The following is a 17,005-nucleotide window of genomic DNA, read 5'->3' as shown; positions in this document are numbered from 1 at the left end:
TTCTACTGTATACTTCTGATATTCTGCCTCCTGTGAAGGGAGGAGGGAAATGGTATCACTGACATCATGTAAATCATCTTCCAAACACTGCCATAGTAAACAAAGAAGAGACAAATTGTATCTCTGGTAAAACAGAAATATGGTGCAACCTTTTTGGAATGGCCAAACTGTCCAGGGTTTCTCCAGATACACTCATATAGATTAATTTTGAAAACGGTCTTGTTGTGTCCTCTTAGTTTGAGAGAGAAGGTATGCAGCTCAAAGCTTGAACTTAAAGAAGCATAGTGTTACAGCTGACCAGTAAAATTGTTCCTGTGTTAAACCTCCAAAGCTGTGAGTTCAAGGTGAACGTTATGATAGAATAAACCTAACTTACTGTATAAACCAAGGACATGTTTAATTCTGTTTGATTTTGAAATGATCCACAAATGATATTTCTGCTTTTCAGTTAGGTGATTACGTAGTAGTTTTTGCACTTAAAACTGAGCTTTGAAGTTCAGTAGTCTTTGCAAAGTATCTTGAAATACCATGTAATGGTTTGGTTGGAAACGTTAAATACTTCACTTAATATGAAAACCAGTTTCATACTTAGCATGTTTTAATCCCTTGTTATTCCTAAGCAACTGGGTAGACAGTTTTCTGAATAGCAGTTCTTCAGGAGTTGTCTTTAAGTAGGTACTGATAATAAGAAAGCTTGGGATGATAGGGTTGAAGTGACTGGAGTTCTGCTCTGAACACATTCAGAAATTTGGCCAAATTGCCTTTAAAAGGAAGCTAGTGGTGGATATTTAAACTTGCTGTGGAGGGTTAGGCAGCTGGAAATTGTTGAAGTAAAGGTGTACTTATTAAAGACCTTGAGTTCATGACCTTGCACTGAATATACTTGGACTTGGTATTCCTTTATTTTTAAGGACTTAGCTAACTGTTGAAACACGTGAAGTGTTTTCTAGTGAATGCCCCTCACTCTTAACCACTGGTGTCCCTTAAGGGCGGTGCAAGAGTTCAGGTAGTGAAGAGAATTCAGAAAGAAATACGCCAACTTAGAAAGAAGGCAGTTGAAAGAAAGGCAGAAGGAAAGCTGAGGTGACAAAACTATAAGCACCACTTGCGCAGTGCCCAAGACAGACTCTGTCTGTGTGAGAAGGGATGTCAAGAGACTGAAGCTTCAGAACAGCCATCGGCTGCTGCCCGGGCCGAGGCAGCATTGTTAGGTGGCTCCTCTTTCCTCATTATGCCCAGAGAGCTTTGCCAGATTTTCACAGTGTTTTATATCATAATTAAATAGTACATAATACAAATACTATGGGTGCTGTATTTATCACACAATATTTTATTAATTAGATGCATTGGATTAGAATTAGAATTGTGGGAACATAGGGTGCTGTCTCTGAATATCCAACCCCTACCAGGAGAACCAGAGCTGGCATCACAGCCAGCGGCCATCCCAAATCTGCGTGGTGCTGCTCAGCCTCTACAGCAGTGACTGTGAACAATCTCATCTTGTAAACCTGTTTGCTTTGTACAAGAATGTCTGTTACTGTTACTCTGCTGCCATGCAATGTTGTGTTCAAGTCGGTAGGCCTTAATTTTAATTTATATTGGCAAACTGTGAATTATGAAATATAGCAAGTCTTGTTTAAGGATGATTCTTATGTAATTATACTTGATAGATGTCTCTTCTGTATTGTTTCCAAAAATATGGAGTGGCACTTGACCCTGTGAATGGGGAATATCAACCACTTCTTGCACGAAGGTGAAATGCAAATGAGTGTTGCTAACTTTGTCTTCTTATTAAATAGGTTTAAGTGGAAATCCAGCAGATATAGAAAGGAGAGAAGCAGTTTTTGGGAAGAACTTTATACCTCCTAAAAAGCCAAAAACTTTTCTTCAGTTAGTATGGGAAGCACTACAGGATGTTACACTAATTATATTAGAAATTGCAGCCGTAGTATCCTTGGGCCTTTCTTTTTACCAGCCTCCAGGAGGAAATGAAGCATGTAAGTAAATATTTGAAAAAGTAGTTATCTATCTGTGTTACACTTACGATTTCCATGGTCCAGCATGCTTACACTGTAAATTTGATGTGAGATAAGTCTGGAAATGCAGCCGATTGTTTCTTATTAAGACAACAATGCTAGAATTCTACCTTGACTTAAAAAGGCAAGACTTCCCTGCTCATGATCTGGGCTGATTCTATCCAAAGCAATGATAAGGGTGAAGTGCAAGCAGCAGGTCCTAAGTCCTGTTTTAGATTAGTCAAGCTTCTGTGCAAGCAACTATCTTGGTATCTTTGTCTCAAATACTTAAGCAATTTAGGAATTGTCAGTGCTTTCTCTGGGGAGTCAGCATGTCTTACCTTCTCCTTGATTTGCATTATGACACTGGTAACTTTTCCAGTTTAAGAAACAAAGCTATGTTTATAGTCTGAAACTGAAGGTTAAGGGATCTGGCGTTTGTTAAACTAAACTTACAGTTGTATGTGGTTTGTTAAAAGAAAGATAAAGTAGGAAATGTTGACAAAGCAGAAGGTAGATAACCAGTTGTTCAATCTGGCCATTTTATCAGCCATCATTTAACAAGATAATATGGACCAGGTAACTTCGTATCAATTTCTCTTATGCTCAAGGGAGCAGGGCTGTGAATTCTAGGTGCTTTAACATCATTGAGCTGTTATATCTTTCAGGTTCTATAGCCTCTTTGTGTATTACCATTACTGAAAATGAATATAAAATTGTGACAAAGGCTAGCAAAGAGAATGTTTAGCAATCTCTAGTAGTTTCTTCTGTTTGGGAAAATATTTTTTAGTGAAATAACTATGTAAACTTAAATCTCTAAAAAAAAATCTCTAAAACTTGTTTTCTACAGTGTGTGGGTCAGTAAATGTTGGTGAAGAGGAGGAAGAATCTGAAGCAGGCTGGATTGAAGGAGCAGCAATCCTCCTGTCTGTAGTTTGTGTGGTATTAGTAACAGCTTTCAATGATTGGAGTAAAGAAAAACAGTTTCGGGGATTGCAGAGCCGTATTGAACAAGAACAGAAATTCACGGTCATCAGAGGTGGCCAAGTCATCCAGATACCAGTAGCTGACATAATTGTTGGAGATATTGCACAAGTGAAATACGGTAAACATACTTTTAAAGTTGAAGTTTTGTTTTATTTGTAAAGAAGGATTCGAAGTCAACATGCCTAATCATCTTTTGTAGGTGATCTTTTGCCAGCTGATGGTATACTCATTCAAGGAAATGACCTCAAAATTGATGAAAGCTCGCTGACTGGAGAATCCGATCATGTTAAGAAGTCTCTGGACAGGGATCCTATGCTGCTTTCAGGTGTGTAGCATTTGGCAATTCTTGAAGAAAGTGGTTAGTTTTCTATGGGGACTGGTTGTTTTAAATTGCAAGATTAAAATCTAGTGAACTGGACCATATCTAGGCTGGTTCCTAGAAGTATTCTGAAACCACAACTTCATCAAAACTTGTTTGAAGTGAAGTAACAGTTGAACAACATTTTGTGTGTTTGCCTATGGCTTTGTTTTCCAGATAGCTTTGGCACGTATATTACTATGTTTTAAGAGCTCTATATGCATAATCTTATGATTCTGTAAATGTGATGTTTGAGAATGGATTTCCTTTGTGGTCTGCATACAACTGTTTAAGTTTCAGTGGAAAACCTGATGCCTTCTTCCAGGTACACATGTGATGGAAGGCTCTGGGAGGATGGTTGTTACTGCTGTAGGTGTGAACTCTCAGACTGGAATCATCTTTACCTTACTCGGGGCTGGAGGAGATGAAGAAGAGAAGGAGAAAGAAAAAGAGAAGAAGGACAAGAAAAGTAGGCATAATAATCTTAATTTGCTGGAAAACGAGGGGTGAAATCCTAAATATTATTAGATGCAAAAGTGTTTTAGTCATCTGGAGCCAGAAATCTTTAAACGCATTATCTTTCAGTAGGTTTCACAGAAGAAAGGTTCAGTAACCTGAAATGTATACCACTACTAAAAAAAAGTCTTGCCATATGGATTTTTAATTAAATTTCAGATCTTATTGATAAATTAGAGGTTGGAAAGTTTATAACTCTTAGCCACCCTTACTTGAGAAGGCAGTTTAATAATTTATATATGGTAACTTCAAAGTACACTTGTGTCTCATAACAAATACTTGTTTACGGCAAAGAGGTTATCAACAATAAACCAACTTAATGAGCATCTAGTTCTGATTTTGACAGTGTTAGGTTCTTTCCATTCTTGAATGGAAAAAGTCTTACTTGAAGTGGAAAAGCTTGTATCATTGATAGCACTGAGCTTGTAGGTATCTGAAATGTATATGACCTATAAAGGTGAGCAGGCAGTTGTTTGTGCGAGCCTTTTTCTTCCAGAGCTGAAGATCTGAAAGCTGTACTCAAGACAAAAACCTAATAGTGCTTTCCTGTAAACTTTCTACTTGGAAGAATGAGGACATCGTAACCCAGAGCATTTTAGAGTCTTTCATTGAAGTGTGAAACATGATATCTTTTGTATTTTGAAGCATTTGAGCAGCTAGAATTATAGTCACTTATCTAAGCCATAACCTTTATCCTGCTTAAGAATCAAAGCTCAGAAATGTTAACTGGTAATGTTTTGATGCTAGCATGGCGTGTTCAGGACTGAACTTGATCACCACTGAATTTTTGTTGAAATTGTTGTGATATTAACTGGATGGGACAGGGTCTGTGAAGGTTCCTCGTGGGAAAATGTACCATTTCACCAAAGGAACAGGAAAAGAGTAATGGGAAGCCATGCAGAAATGTGTTTTGGAATCTGTGGCCTTCAAGTGTCAGTTGTTGGAATGTGTGTGCTCTGTGCAGGGGTTGAGATTGAATTGTGCTTTTTGGCTTGTTGGCCTAACCTACAGACATTTCTAGCCCTTCTAGAAACTTGCTTTGAGTTCAGCATTAGATTCAAGATCAAGTGGGATAGCTTAAAAGTAGAAGCTGACTTGGAAGGAAAAAGAAACAAGCTACTAGATGTACTAGCTACTACAGGAGATATGGTGACAATCAGCTTTTTAAATATTCTCCTAGTATGTAAGCAGAAGTCTTTTTGACAAGTAGTATTTTGGTGTATCCTTGGGCCTGAAAACCTGTTTTACTTTTTCCCTTTGCCTCTTGAGATAAGCAACTTCCTGTTTCCCTTAAGTTATGTGCCTGATAAGATTCTCCTTGGTAAAATTCAGGTTAAACTAAATTAGCTTCTCTGAACGTTAAGGAGATTAAAGTGGCTATTTTTAGTTGTCTGTATATGCCGTGGTTCAGAGTGAAAGCATATGTATATGTATATGCAGAGAGTTAGAAGTAACTCAAGTGTAGAACTTAGTTATCATCTCCTACAAGAACAAGGAAAGAACAAATACTAAATTAGCAGATAATGATGACTTCTTAAGAAGTCTGAAGTGACATCTTCTGGAGAAGATTAACGTACTTTTTATTTTCTCCTCAGCTGTTCTGAGGATGCTTGGGGGAAAAATTTTATATGTATTAAATCAGACTGTGTCTACAGTAATAGTGCATTGGAGGTATTAAATGTCATGCAAGACAGACTGCTTGACAACTTGATTTTCTTCTAGCTAAGTTCTGTTCTGAATTTTTCTAGCTGTCATATACTTCGGTCTACATACTCTTAAGGCAGAAGATAAAATGAAATAGCAATGAGACTGAAAAAAACTGTTTTGTTCTATGTTCTTCCATTTTGTTCTTTAATTTCAAGATATTGCTAGTAGTAATTATAGCTTAGCTTTAGCTTTCTTTAGGTAGGAGAAAAGCTGTCAGTTTGTCTTTTGCCTAGATAATATCTAAACCTCCTTACCTGAAAACCCAATCAAAAAAGAAAAGGTAGTGACCTTATAATAAGCTACATGTGATGCATAGTTTTAGTTGCATTTACTGTTCAATTCATAAATTTCATTCATGAATTTATTTCATTATTCTATTGTCCTTCTTCCTGATCTTTTTCTGATCTCCATTTCTGAACAGAGGTAGGAATGAAATTTTGTCAGGAACGTAAAATATTCTCCTTGTGCTTTAATGTTGGTATGTTGCCAACAGATTATGTTCATGCTTGCGTAAATAGGGTTAGCATAGATCCAGTAATCCAGCGCTGTGCCTCCATTAAGCTTTGGTGTGGATTTATAAATATTTTATATTACAGTAACTTCTGCAATGTTGTGCAAAAGCACTGACTCCGGAAGTGGAATCTGATCTTACTGTTCATTACAGTAGTCAGGTACAGTTGACAGTGCTGAAAGAACAGAGCAAGGCTGAGGCCACCAGAATCTCTTTAGTGTTACAAATCTCTTTCTCAGAAAAGGTTTAAAAATCTTTCCTCACTACCTGCTTCAACTAAATACACTCCCATAGGACAGCTGTCTGGCCAGGCAAGGCCTTCTGCTGTGTTTCTATTTACTTGTTTATAAATGTCTATATCAGTAATTTGTGCAAATTTGACTATGGTAGGATAATACTACAGCAGTCTTGTATGGGAAAAGTGAAATCCAAAAGAGTGATTAAGTTGCTTTTGTGAGTTAATTAAGACTTTAAGGGTAAGTTATGTCAGCCTTCTGTCTCCCAGGTTGTTTTACACTTTCTGAAATGCAATCACTTGTCTCAACAGATATTATTGTATCTGTTATATAAACCTTAACACTGAGTTGGACTCTGCACAGCCAATTTAAAACAACTTTCCCTCTTTGACAGGTAAAAAACAAGATGGAGCTGTTGAGAACCGTAACAAAGGTAAATGCAGTTTCTATGGTGCTTTCTCTTAAGTCCTTATTTTCTGAGTGTATACAATGAATACATACTTTACTATGAAAATGCTTATTGTGTCCTGATATTCAAAGTAATTAATGCTAAACATAGCGTAAGTGAATCTTCCAAAAACAAATGCTTAAATGAACTTGGCAGTCTTAAGTAAACATAACTGAAGTCTCCTTCTCTAGTATCTAGATATCTTTGTTTAAATATTCAAGGATAGTATGGCGTCTCTGGGTAAGAGGTACTACACAATACTTATGTTCAGCTGGGCCTGATATGTAATCAAGCTTTGTAAGTACTATTGATTTCAGGGACTCCAGAATGTCTAAATTTTATTTGCTTCTAACTTCAAGCTAAAGCCCAGGATGGTGCAGCCATGGAAATGCAACCACTGAAGAGCGAGGATGGTGTGGATGGAGATGAGAAAGACAAGAAGAGAGCAAATTTGCCAAAGAAAGAAAAATCTGTTCTCCAAGGCAAACTTACAAAGCTAGCTGTTCAGATTGGCAAAGCAGGTATGCCTTACCACTGTCCTCTTTTTGCTGATGTCACACTTCTGAATAAAGTAGCAACATGCATAGTTCATGAGGAGATAAGCTAGTCAAGGTTAGCTGCTGAAGTATAAAACTCCAATGCATGTAAGTGTACTGATGGCTTCTGAGACCGCATAATGTTGGTGACCTTTTTAATTTTGTCTTTATCTAAATATATTCAAGCTTTAAAGTATAAGCTCATAGGACAGACAATTCCAACTTCATAACATTGGACAACTGTTATAAGAGATGTTTTTAGGTAAACATAGCTTTTAGTGATGCACATAGAGAAAAACAAGTTGACATAAGTCTGTGGAAAATGTGGTAGAGATGACTAGACTATCGCTGGTATTTCAAAAGGCTTAGGAATTTCCACTTAGCACATACTTCACTGCTAAGTAATAAAAATTTTATTGACTTGCTGCTATCCTTTAGTTTCTGTTACTTTTCTTTCAGCTGGTTCATCAAATATTTGATAAACTGTTGCTTATAAAAGATAAGCTAAAATAGCTCAGGGTGAATTTTAGGCTTTGTTGTCTAGTATGTAGAAGTTTAATTTCAGGATTTATTCTGGTGCATGTGAACCTAATGAGGTTCAACATGTCTAAGAGCAAGGTGCTGCACATGGGTTGGGGCAATCCCAGGCATGAGTACAGACTGGGAGAACACACTGAGAGCAGCCCTGCAGAGAAGGACTTGGGGGCTCTGGTGGATGGAAAGCTTGACATGAGCCAGCAGTGCGTGCTTGCAGCCCAGAAGGCCAACTGCATCCTGGGCTGTATCACCAGAGGAGTGGCCAGAAGGTCAAGGGAGGTGATTGTCCCCCTCTACTCTGCCCTCGTGAGGCCCCCATGGGAGTGCTGAGTCCAGGTCTGGGGCCCCCTACACCAGAAAGATGTTGATGTGTTAGAATGGGTCTGCAGAAGGGTCACAAAGATGATCAGGGGCATAGAGCACTCTCCTATGAAGAAAGGCTTAGATAGCTGGGGCTGTTCAGCTTGGAGAAGAAAGAGCTCCAAAGAGACTTTATTGCAGCTTTTCAGTACTTAAAGGAGGCTTATAGAAAAAGTTGACAGCAACTTTTTGCTCAGTCAGATAATGACAGGACAAGGGGGAAGGGTTTTAAAATAAAAGAGGGAGATTTAGATCTGAGGTTAGGAGGAAATTTTTCACTCAGAAGGTGGTGAGGCACAGGCTGCCCAGAGAAGCTGTGGATGCCCCATCCCTGGAGGTGTTCAAGGCCAGGCTGGACGGGGCCCTTGCCAACCTGGTCTGGTGGGGGTGGTCTTTAAGGTCTCTTCCAACCTAACCCATTCTATGAGTTGCTGAGTTGTTGAAAGAGTTAAGTTAAAAGCAACTTCTGGAAGTCCTGTAGTCCAGCCCACAGCTCAAAAGAGCAATTTAAAGCATCTATGTCATAAGATAGCTATGGAGCAAAGAACAATTAAAAATTTTTAGCTTTAGCACTTCATAGTTTGTATAGCAATGATAATTTTTCATTGAAAGCCGAATAAAACTTCCATAATGTTTAGTGTAATACATTATTCTTCTCAAATAACTTCTTGACGTTACTTTGTTTTTGAAAGAGCTCTCTTCCTTTTTTTGTAGCCGTTAACCTATTCTAATTCCCCACATACCCTTAATGCTCATCAACTTCATGCATGCATTTTCTGTCCTGTTTCTCAGGGGTGGTGCACACACTGACATATTTGTATATAAAAAGCTGACACTTCTGTGATTTCTGTTGCTTTATTTCATCCAGGTCCATTTTTTCCTCCATTTTGCTGGGGTGTCTTAAATGTGCCACAGAGCTTGTTAGCATTAGTTTGAAGTTGTCTTCCCAATTATTCCTATTTCACTGAACACTGCTTGCCTGCTATATTTAATTCCAGCTTTAGCAGGAAGTAAGGTATGAACAGTTACCCAGTTACCATCTCTCTCTGCTGAGTAAGTTATCAGTATAGCCATGGAAGGCCTATTGAGCTCCTTCAATTATTTTGCTGCTTAGTCAATTTACTTTGCATACGGGTCTCTACTGTTCATAATTAGATCTATGCTTTTCAATCAAGTGAAAAGAAAAACAAGATTTTAGAGGCTTTTAAGTGAAATTCATGAGGAAATACTTGCGCTGAAAGTTGGTATCTCTCTGAGAACTACCTCTGAACTGTAACTTCTGCAAAGGCAGGAGTATTTGCACTTAGCCTGAATCTGTATGGTCAAATATTTAAAAAAAATAAATTCTAAAAACTGTTTGTTCTCTTTTTAAAAAGGTTTGTTGATGTCTGCAATCACGGTCATTATCCTTGTGTTGTATTTCGTAATTGATACCTTCTGGGTTCAGAAGCGTCCTTGGCTTGCTGAATGTACACCAATTTATATTCAGTACTTTGTGAAGTTCTTCATTATTGGAGTTACAGTCCTGGTGGTGGCAGTACCAGAAGGTCTTCCACTTGCAGTCACTATATCGCTGGCTTATTCTGTTAAGGTAAGTGGATAGATAGGGAGCAGATTTGAGAGATAGGTGGGTGTAGTCATCAGCTGTGAAATCTCACTTAAGATATGCTGCATCAGGTACACCCAACAGACTGAGGAGAAACTTGCTTTTCTTGCTTCACTGAACTGCGTAAGAAGTCTTTCGCAGTATTTTTCTTAACCTCCAAATGTACTAACATGAATGCTGAGCAGTGATGGCCTGTTGTTGCCAACTAATGATAAGTGCTTTTAGCTGTTAACATTCTAGCATTAGCATGTTAGAGTTGGATAAGTTAGTTTGTTATTTACAAATTCTTATGTCAACTTGTACTTATACCTCACCAGCATGTTAAGCAACAACTGCAAAAGCTTCTCGATTGAGTCTCCTTGAGGGATGAATATTGTAGAAAATAAGCTGTATAATAAATGGCTACCTGTTTTTTTTTTTTAACTCATGGTTTTTGTTCTTTAACATTTATTACTGCTTCAGCAAGCTGGGCCTGGTTATTGATCAGAAAATCTCATTGTGGAGACAATAACTATGTAGGATGTGTTCTAAAATTGAGTAACATAAAGTACTAATTACTCGTGTCTTTGTAATTGTGTTACTTGAAATTACTCTGCACCTTAAAGGTTAAAACACTCCCCAAACCTGTTAAGTAAAGATATCTAAGCAATGCTATACCTGTGAAACTTGTGTAGTCCTCACTCTCTTAGCTGAAAAATTAGGCTCTTAGTTTGTATGTAATGTGAAGTTTGACACTAGCATCCTTGAAAATGTCATATGACATTAAAAGTCTGTGGCGTAATTTAAATGTTCCTTCTAATAAGCAAAAAACAACAGATTTGAGCCAGTGAACAGAGCCTCCCTTGGAAAATATATTTTAATATTCTATTGGTAATGCTCAGTCTGTACCTCTAATATATTTCTAAATATAAACATAAAATACTTCCTTGTAAGTCTGTGACTAGTATCAGTCAGTCTGCCATGCAGATGTGGAAGAATGGTTCCTGTGTTTAGGAACCTTGTTCAAAATGGAGGGGAATCCTTACAGCAGCCATCCGGATAAAGCTGAGTGTGTTCTGCAACTGCTCTCTGAGTCTGGACACCGTAAGTGAAAATTTCTGAAACATGAACTGATAGTTAAGGATAACTGAACTGCTTTTATTTCTGTAGAAAATGATGAAGGATAATAACTTGGTGAGACATCTGGATGCATGTGAAACAATGGGTAATGCAACAGCTATTTGCTCAGATAAAACAGGAACATTGACCATGAACAGGATGACAGTGGTCCAAGCCTACATCAATGAAAAACATTACAAAAAAATTCCAGAACCAGAAGCTATTCCAGAGAAGATTATGGGTTACCTTGTCACAGGGATTTCTGTTAATTGTGCTTATACTTCCAAAATACTGGTAAGTAGATTTTTTTTTCTGACTAAATAACTAAACATCTTCCTCAAAACATGAAAAGTGATGCCCACATGATAGTCAGTAATTAAATGTTTGTGGCAGAAAGCCGTGTAAAGTGTATTGTACGCAGGGTGAATAGCTCAACAGTTCATTTGAGGCTGAACTTCAAAAATGGTTTTCTGCTGATGATTCAAAGATACAATCTCAGGAAACTAATTTCCTTGTAAGTTCATAAGTGTGTCTAAATTTGTTTTTATAAGGAGGGCCGTTTACCATATTTGGAGAACAAATAGTTTGATTTGGGAGCTACTTCAAAGCAGACATGTAAGGGTAACATAAGCTTATGTAGAAAGTAACGCAAAAATGCAAGTACGGATGATGCAGTTAATGGATTTTTTTCAGATACTATTAATGCAAATTTGTAGGCTTTGGAATTGTAACACCTTTCCTCATAGCTTGAGATGTCCAAAATATTTTGGAATAAACAGAATAATGGACTGTTATGCATTACAGGGACTCAAATAATACTGTTACTGTCTCTTCACAAATTCCTCTGATACATAGACAATACTCAAATCTCCCTTGTGTGCATCATATTTTCTGCAACACCAGAAAACACTTCAGCTTCCATGCTGAAGTCATTCCAACATGTTACATAATTTAGTTTGTTTCAAGGCAATAAAAATACTAAGTAGGTTTTATTTTTTTTTTTTTTTTAATAATTACACTTCAAGACTTAGTGGAGAATTCTCCACTAGGAATGCTTTATACTTGAACAGAAGTAAAACCATGTGACAAAAGTCACTTTTCAGCCTATAAAGATGGTAACTCCACAAGAATTTTTCTTGCTAGCAGTACGCAAGGGGATACATCAATATAACAAGCACCTACTTCTCAGAAATGAGGCTGAAATACTAATCAGTTGTAGCATGTGGAAAGTTTCACAGTCTCATTCTTAAAGAACCTTTTATAGGAAGAAAAAGTAGCTGTTTGTAAGCTCACCCAGTCCCTTAGTCGGGTATTGCAGTCCATTCGTATTTGTGGCCTATTGCTGGACTTGCCCCAAGTATGCTCATCGTTCTTGTTCTGGGGAGCATGTTAAACTGAACAATTTAGGAGTGTGAGTTTTTAGTACTGTCAAAATACAAGATCTTGCAGATCTGAACAATGAAAATGGATCACTGCCTTATGATTAATGTAGTTGTGATATAGTTATTTGAGGCCTGTCAGGCTAAGTACTTCCGCCTTTTTCGCTACAAACTACAATGCAATGTTATAGCTCTATAAGCTCAGAAATATCTTCAGAAAAATACTCCTTGTAGCACTAGTCTGTGCATATCCCACATTACTGAGATAAAAACTTGTTCTGGTATAAAAGGGCTGGATGCTGAAAAGAGTTCAGAAACAAGTTAAATAGGCCATGGCCTGGAAAATGGAACTTGTAGTGAGATTTAAGAAGCTTAAAGACTTAGTTTCTCCAATAGAAGGCTAACAGGTGATTTGATTTTATTCTAAGACATTGAGTAAGAGCTGTTACAAGAGAGGACACTTTAATTTAGCAGAAATAGTGGCATTTAGTATGTTTTAATCAGTTTCCTTAAACTTATCTATGTGTTTATTTTGCAAAACAATTATTCAGGGATCTACTACACACAAGTGATCCAGGCAGATATTTCAAGCAATGGGAAACTCTAAAAAGAAAGGTCATCTCTGGATTTGATACAAACTTCATGGTGATTTTTGAGCCTAAGAAATAGATTGCAGAAGTCACTTATAAAGGTCAGCAGTATGATCTTGTGACTTACGAATTTATAGATTAATTGTTGCAAGAGTGAAACCTCTACATCCCAGAGCTAATCTTGGACTTAACCTTCCTTGTTTTCTAAATGCTGTACTCCAGTGGTTCATAAGTTAACCTCCTCATCAGTGAAGGTTCTTGTTCTTCTTGCAGCCTCCTGAGAAAGAAGGCGGCCTACCACGTCATGTTGGAAATAAAACTGAATGTGCCTTGCTGGGATTGCTCTTGGATTTAAAACGTGATTATCAGGATGTAAGAAATGAGATACCAGAAGAGAAGTTGCACAAAGTGTACACCTTCAACTCTGTTAGAAAATCTATGAGTACTGTGTTAAAAAACTCTGATGGCAGTTTCCGGATATTCAGTAAAGGTGCCTCTGAGATAGTTCTTAAAAAGTAAGAACAACTACTATTGTACTTTGGCACTTCTAATTTGGCTAAATGTTGTGATAGGCTAAGAGTCTGTAAACTGCTAAACAACATTATGCCATAGACTGCAAATCATTTCTGTAGCTCTGTTCGTGAACAAATGCAACAGTCCTGTACCCCTGGGATAGCTCCCTGGCTTCTCTCTCTCAGTTATTTGACTTTATACAGTGAGGTGGGCTGGTAGCATTTGGGTTACTTTAATTCTAGCCCACTAAAAAATGTAAAGCAGAAGTACAGCTGGTCATTTTTAATTTTAACATGTAAAATCTGCACAGATAAAGGAAAGTGTTTGATTAGCACTATTCTCTAGTTACTAAACCATTTTAGTTTTAAGTTGGTAAAAATACTCACCCATGTTCCAGGAAAGTCCTGACAGCTGATCCACTTAAAATCTGGGTAGGATTTGTGACTTTGCAAAAGTGATCACTTTAAGGTCACTTTGAGATTGAGAAGAGTGTGTAAATTTGTGCCAAAGTTGATTACTTTAACAGAAGATTGAACTTTACCAAGAGTTTTTTTTTTTTTCCTAATCTGACAAAGCAAGTTGTTTCCTTATGCATCTGTAGAGGCTTTTTGTTCTAGCGATTAGACTATTAGTGAGCAATGTATCACCATTGGGACAAACCTTAAAGTGTGAAAAGGCTGTGGTAACTCCTAACCAGGTGAGGAGAGAAGGCATGCATGCATCCTGTAGTCTAGAAACAGCAGTTGTAGCTGGTCTGTTTTCAGTCTTAACTTCATACTATTTGTGTGAGCATAGCACGTAAGATTGCGTTCTTTAGTTCAGCTTAATTTTTTGCTTGCTGCCAGCCCCCAAAATCACTGCTTAGGGATGTACTAATACACTAAAGAGAAAAGATGAATTTTTTCCTTCTTCATCAATTTAGTACTGACAACAAAAAGTCAGTCTTTCAGGGACTTCAGTTCCTTTTGATACAGAATATAGATTTAGATGTGAATTACTATATAGCTAAATTTTAAACCAGTCTTCATCAGTGAGTAACTGCCTGTTTTTGCCTTACTTCTACCTTGTTGAGTAACCAAACTGTAGATGCTAGAACTCATTCAGTCCGATTCCTGTGGTCCATTTAGGTTCACAATTGAGATATAAATAATAATGGTACCTAGGAAAGAACAAGAAAACCTAGACTGATTTAGATACTATTGGTATACTGTAATCCCAAAGCTATTTGAGCAGCACTGTCTAAGAAAGTCTTAGCACCCTAAGCCATTTTCTTTACCTTCTGCCTATGCTGTGCAAGAAGTTAATCACAGAGCTGGTAACATGGTTTGTCAGCTGTGCTGTTCATTCTTTACTATCACATGTATGACTATTTACAGAAAGTTTAAATAGGGATATATATATAATATGTATTAAAAGATACAAAGAAATCGCTAGTAAGGGTAGAAGAAATGCTGCAAAAAAATTAAAGCAGAACAGTTTTTTCCTCTTGCCTTACAATCATGTCTCGAGTAAATACTTTGAAGTGAGTTTCAATTAAACCTTTACATAAAACTTACTGGTTTCCATGCATTTCCATCTTGGAATGCTTTGAAATCATTACAAGCCCTATGATTAGAGTTAATGCAAGGTATACTTAGTGGTTGCTGACATTAGAACAGATAACCAAAATGAAGGACAGACTTCAAATTTCAGTTTTGATAAATAGCAAGAAGTGTAAAGGAACTGCTTCATCTTTGTTTCCTGGCTGCAGTGGAAACTTTGTATGTATTGCACCTGAGAATTTCCTAAACCACTGGACTAAAATATTTGTATGTAACACTAGTTGTCTGTCAGATCTACCAGATGTTTTTAAAGTGTCAAATTCTTACTTTTTTCAGTGCCACATCAGTACTGATTGGTGAAACAAGTGCTTATGGCATTGAATTATGGCAAAACTTTAGTAAGGATACAGATGAACAAAATTACATTTATTGTTAAATGCACTTGTTACTGTTATATTCGTGGCATCAATATATGCTCTCTATGAAAGCAGTGGCATCTATGGCATGAAGAAATAAACTAAAAGCGTGAGTTAAAATGCTTGAATATGTTATTTCGAATCTAGCCTCTTAAACTTTTCAGTCAGTTTTAAGCATTTGTTTTTAATTTAATGCTCCACATTAAAAACTCTTTGCCAAATAGCCTGAATTTTAAATGTACATTTTGATTTATTTATTTTTTTAGACTAGTAAAGTTTACACCCAATGATAGGATTGGTTCATCATACCATCAGAGTTGGGTTTTAGTGCTGTAAGCTTAGTGCTTAAAGCTGTTGAAGCACCATGTGCATCTTCTGGAAGTTTATTGTACTTCTGCGATGATTGCAGCTGCTAGCAAGGTGGGACAATTTGTTGGGACAATGTGAAACTAGATGAACTGACTCCAACAATGTAAGCACTGCATTGATGTATAGTAGAGAAACGGTTACTTCTAGGAAGCAACTAGTGTCTGTTTCCTCAATTCAGGGGGCATTATTTTCATCCGAGGACAGACAGCCATCTCAGTTAACATTCTGCAGATGGTATGTTTTACAATTAGGAAGAGATTAAGTGCATATGGAGACAATTACCTTAGAGTTGCTGCTATTGTGTATTTTTTTCTTGTGTGTGAGAGAGTCTAGTGAAAACAAAACTTGTGGAAACTTACTGGAGCTGGCTAACAAGCCATTTTCCACAACAGGCTGAACTTTGGTAAACATCTGATAACTACTTAAACTTTCCTTTTCAGGTGCTTCAAAATACTGAGTGCTAATGGAGAACCAAAGGTATTCAGACCTAGGGACCGAGATGATATCGTAAAAACTGTAATTGAGCCAATGGCTTCTGAAGGTCTCAGAACCATTTGTCTGGCATTCAGAGACTTCCCAGCTGGGGAACCAGAGCCGGAATGGGACAATGAAAACGACATTGTTACTGGTCTGACGTGCATTGCTGTTGTTGGGATTGAAGATCCGGTGAGACCTGAGGTAGGATCACTGAGTGAACTGCAGTGACTATTAAAGCATATCCTGATTCATGCAAAGAGTACAAGAAACTGAATTACTATTGTTTGTCTTAAGAATAGTTAATAGATGAAAATCTAATTTCTTGGGGGGAAAAGTTAATGGAGCTACAAAAGCAGATTAAAACTTCTTAACGTCACTTATGCTGTGTTACTGAAGCTCTGTACAAACTAATGACTTAAGGCGCTTACTAAGCAGTGTGTGTCGGTAGATGGAAGAGCTAGTGGTTTTTTAACCACTAGGAATATTAGGAATATGGGTTAGGATCATATTTAGCCATTGCGTTTGCTGCCAGCTTCTCATGGGAAGGAGGGTTTGTGATCTATGAAGTGAGCGAAGGAGTTCTGCTTGTTGTTGAGGTCCATGGACGGCAGTAATTCTCAACAGTGAATCCTATAATGCTGCATGTAAATGGGACTCCTTTTTGATCCACATTACTGTCACTTAACATGAGAAGTTACGGGCTGATGAGTATTGTGTGAATTGTATTTTATATTACATAATCATAAATGTAAAGCCAGTATTTGGTACCTTTTAGCTACTACTACACCCTGTAGTGTATTATGGG

General features: G+C 37.4%; 1 protein-coding gene across 5 annotated transcripts in view; it reads left to right on the top strand.

The window, feature by feature from the left end:
- Nucleotides 1–17,005, top strand: part of ATP2B1 (ATPase plasma membrane Ca2+ transporting 1) — a 64,547-nt gene that overhangs the window by 31,199 nt on the left and 16,343 nt on the right. For all 5 annotated transcript variants that reach the window (XM_084527905.1, XM_084527906.1, XM_084527903.1 and 2 more), the window contains exons 3-12: nt 1,800–1,997; nt 2,866–3,120; nt 3,202–3,327; nt 3,686–3,829; nt 6,725–6,763; nt 7,138–7,299; nt 9,588–9,802; nt 10,967–11,209; nt 13,158–13,399; nt 16,164–16,401. In XM_084527905.1, the coding sequence (XP_084384031.1) occupies nt 1,800–1,997; nt 2,866–3,120; nt 3,202–3,327; nt 3,686–3,829; nt 6,725–6,763; nt 7,138–7,299; nt 9,588–9,802; nt 10,967–11,209; nt 13,158–13,399; nt 16,164–16,401 (1,862 nt within the window). The remainder of the gene's footprint in view (nt 1–1,799; nt 1,998–2,865; nt 3,121–3,201; nt 3,328–3,685; nt 3,830–6,724; nt 6,764–7,137; nt 7,300–9,587; nt 9,803–10,966; nt 11,210–13,157; nt 13,400–16,163; nt 16,402–17,005) is intronic.

This window comes from Aythya ferina (assembly GCF_964211825.1).
Source record: "Aythya ferina genome assembly, chromosome: 1".
Taxonomy (NCBI): Eukaryota; Metazoa; Chordata; class Aves; order Anseriformes; family Anatidae; genus Aythya; species Aythya ferina.
This window is presented reverse-complemented; position numbering and strand designations above follow the sequence as displayed.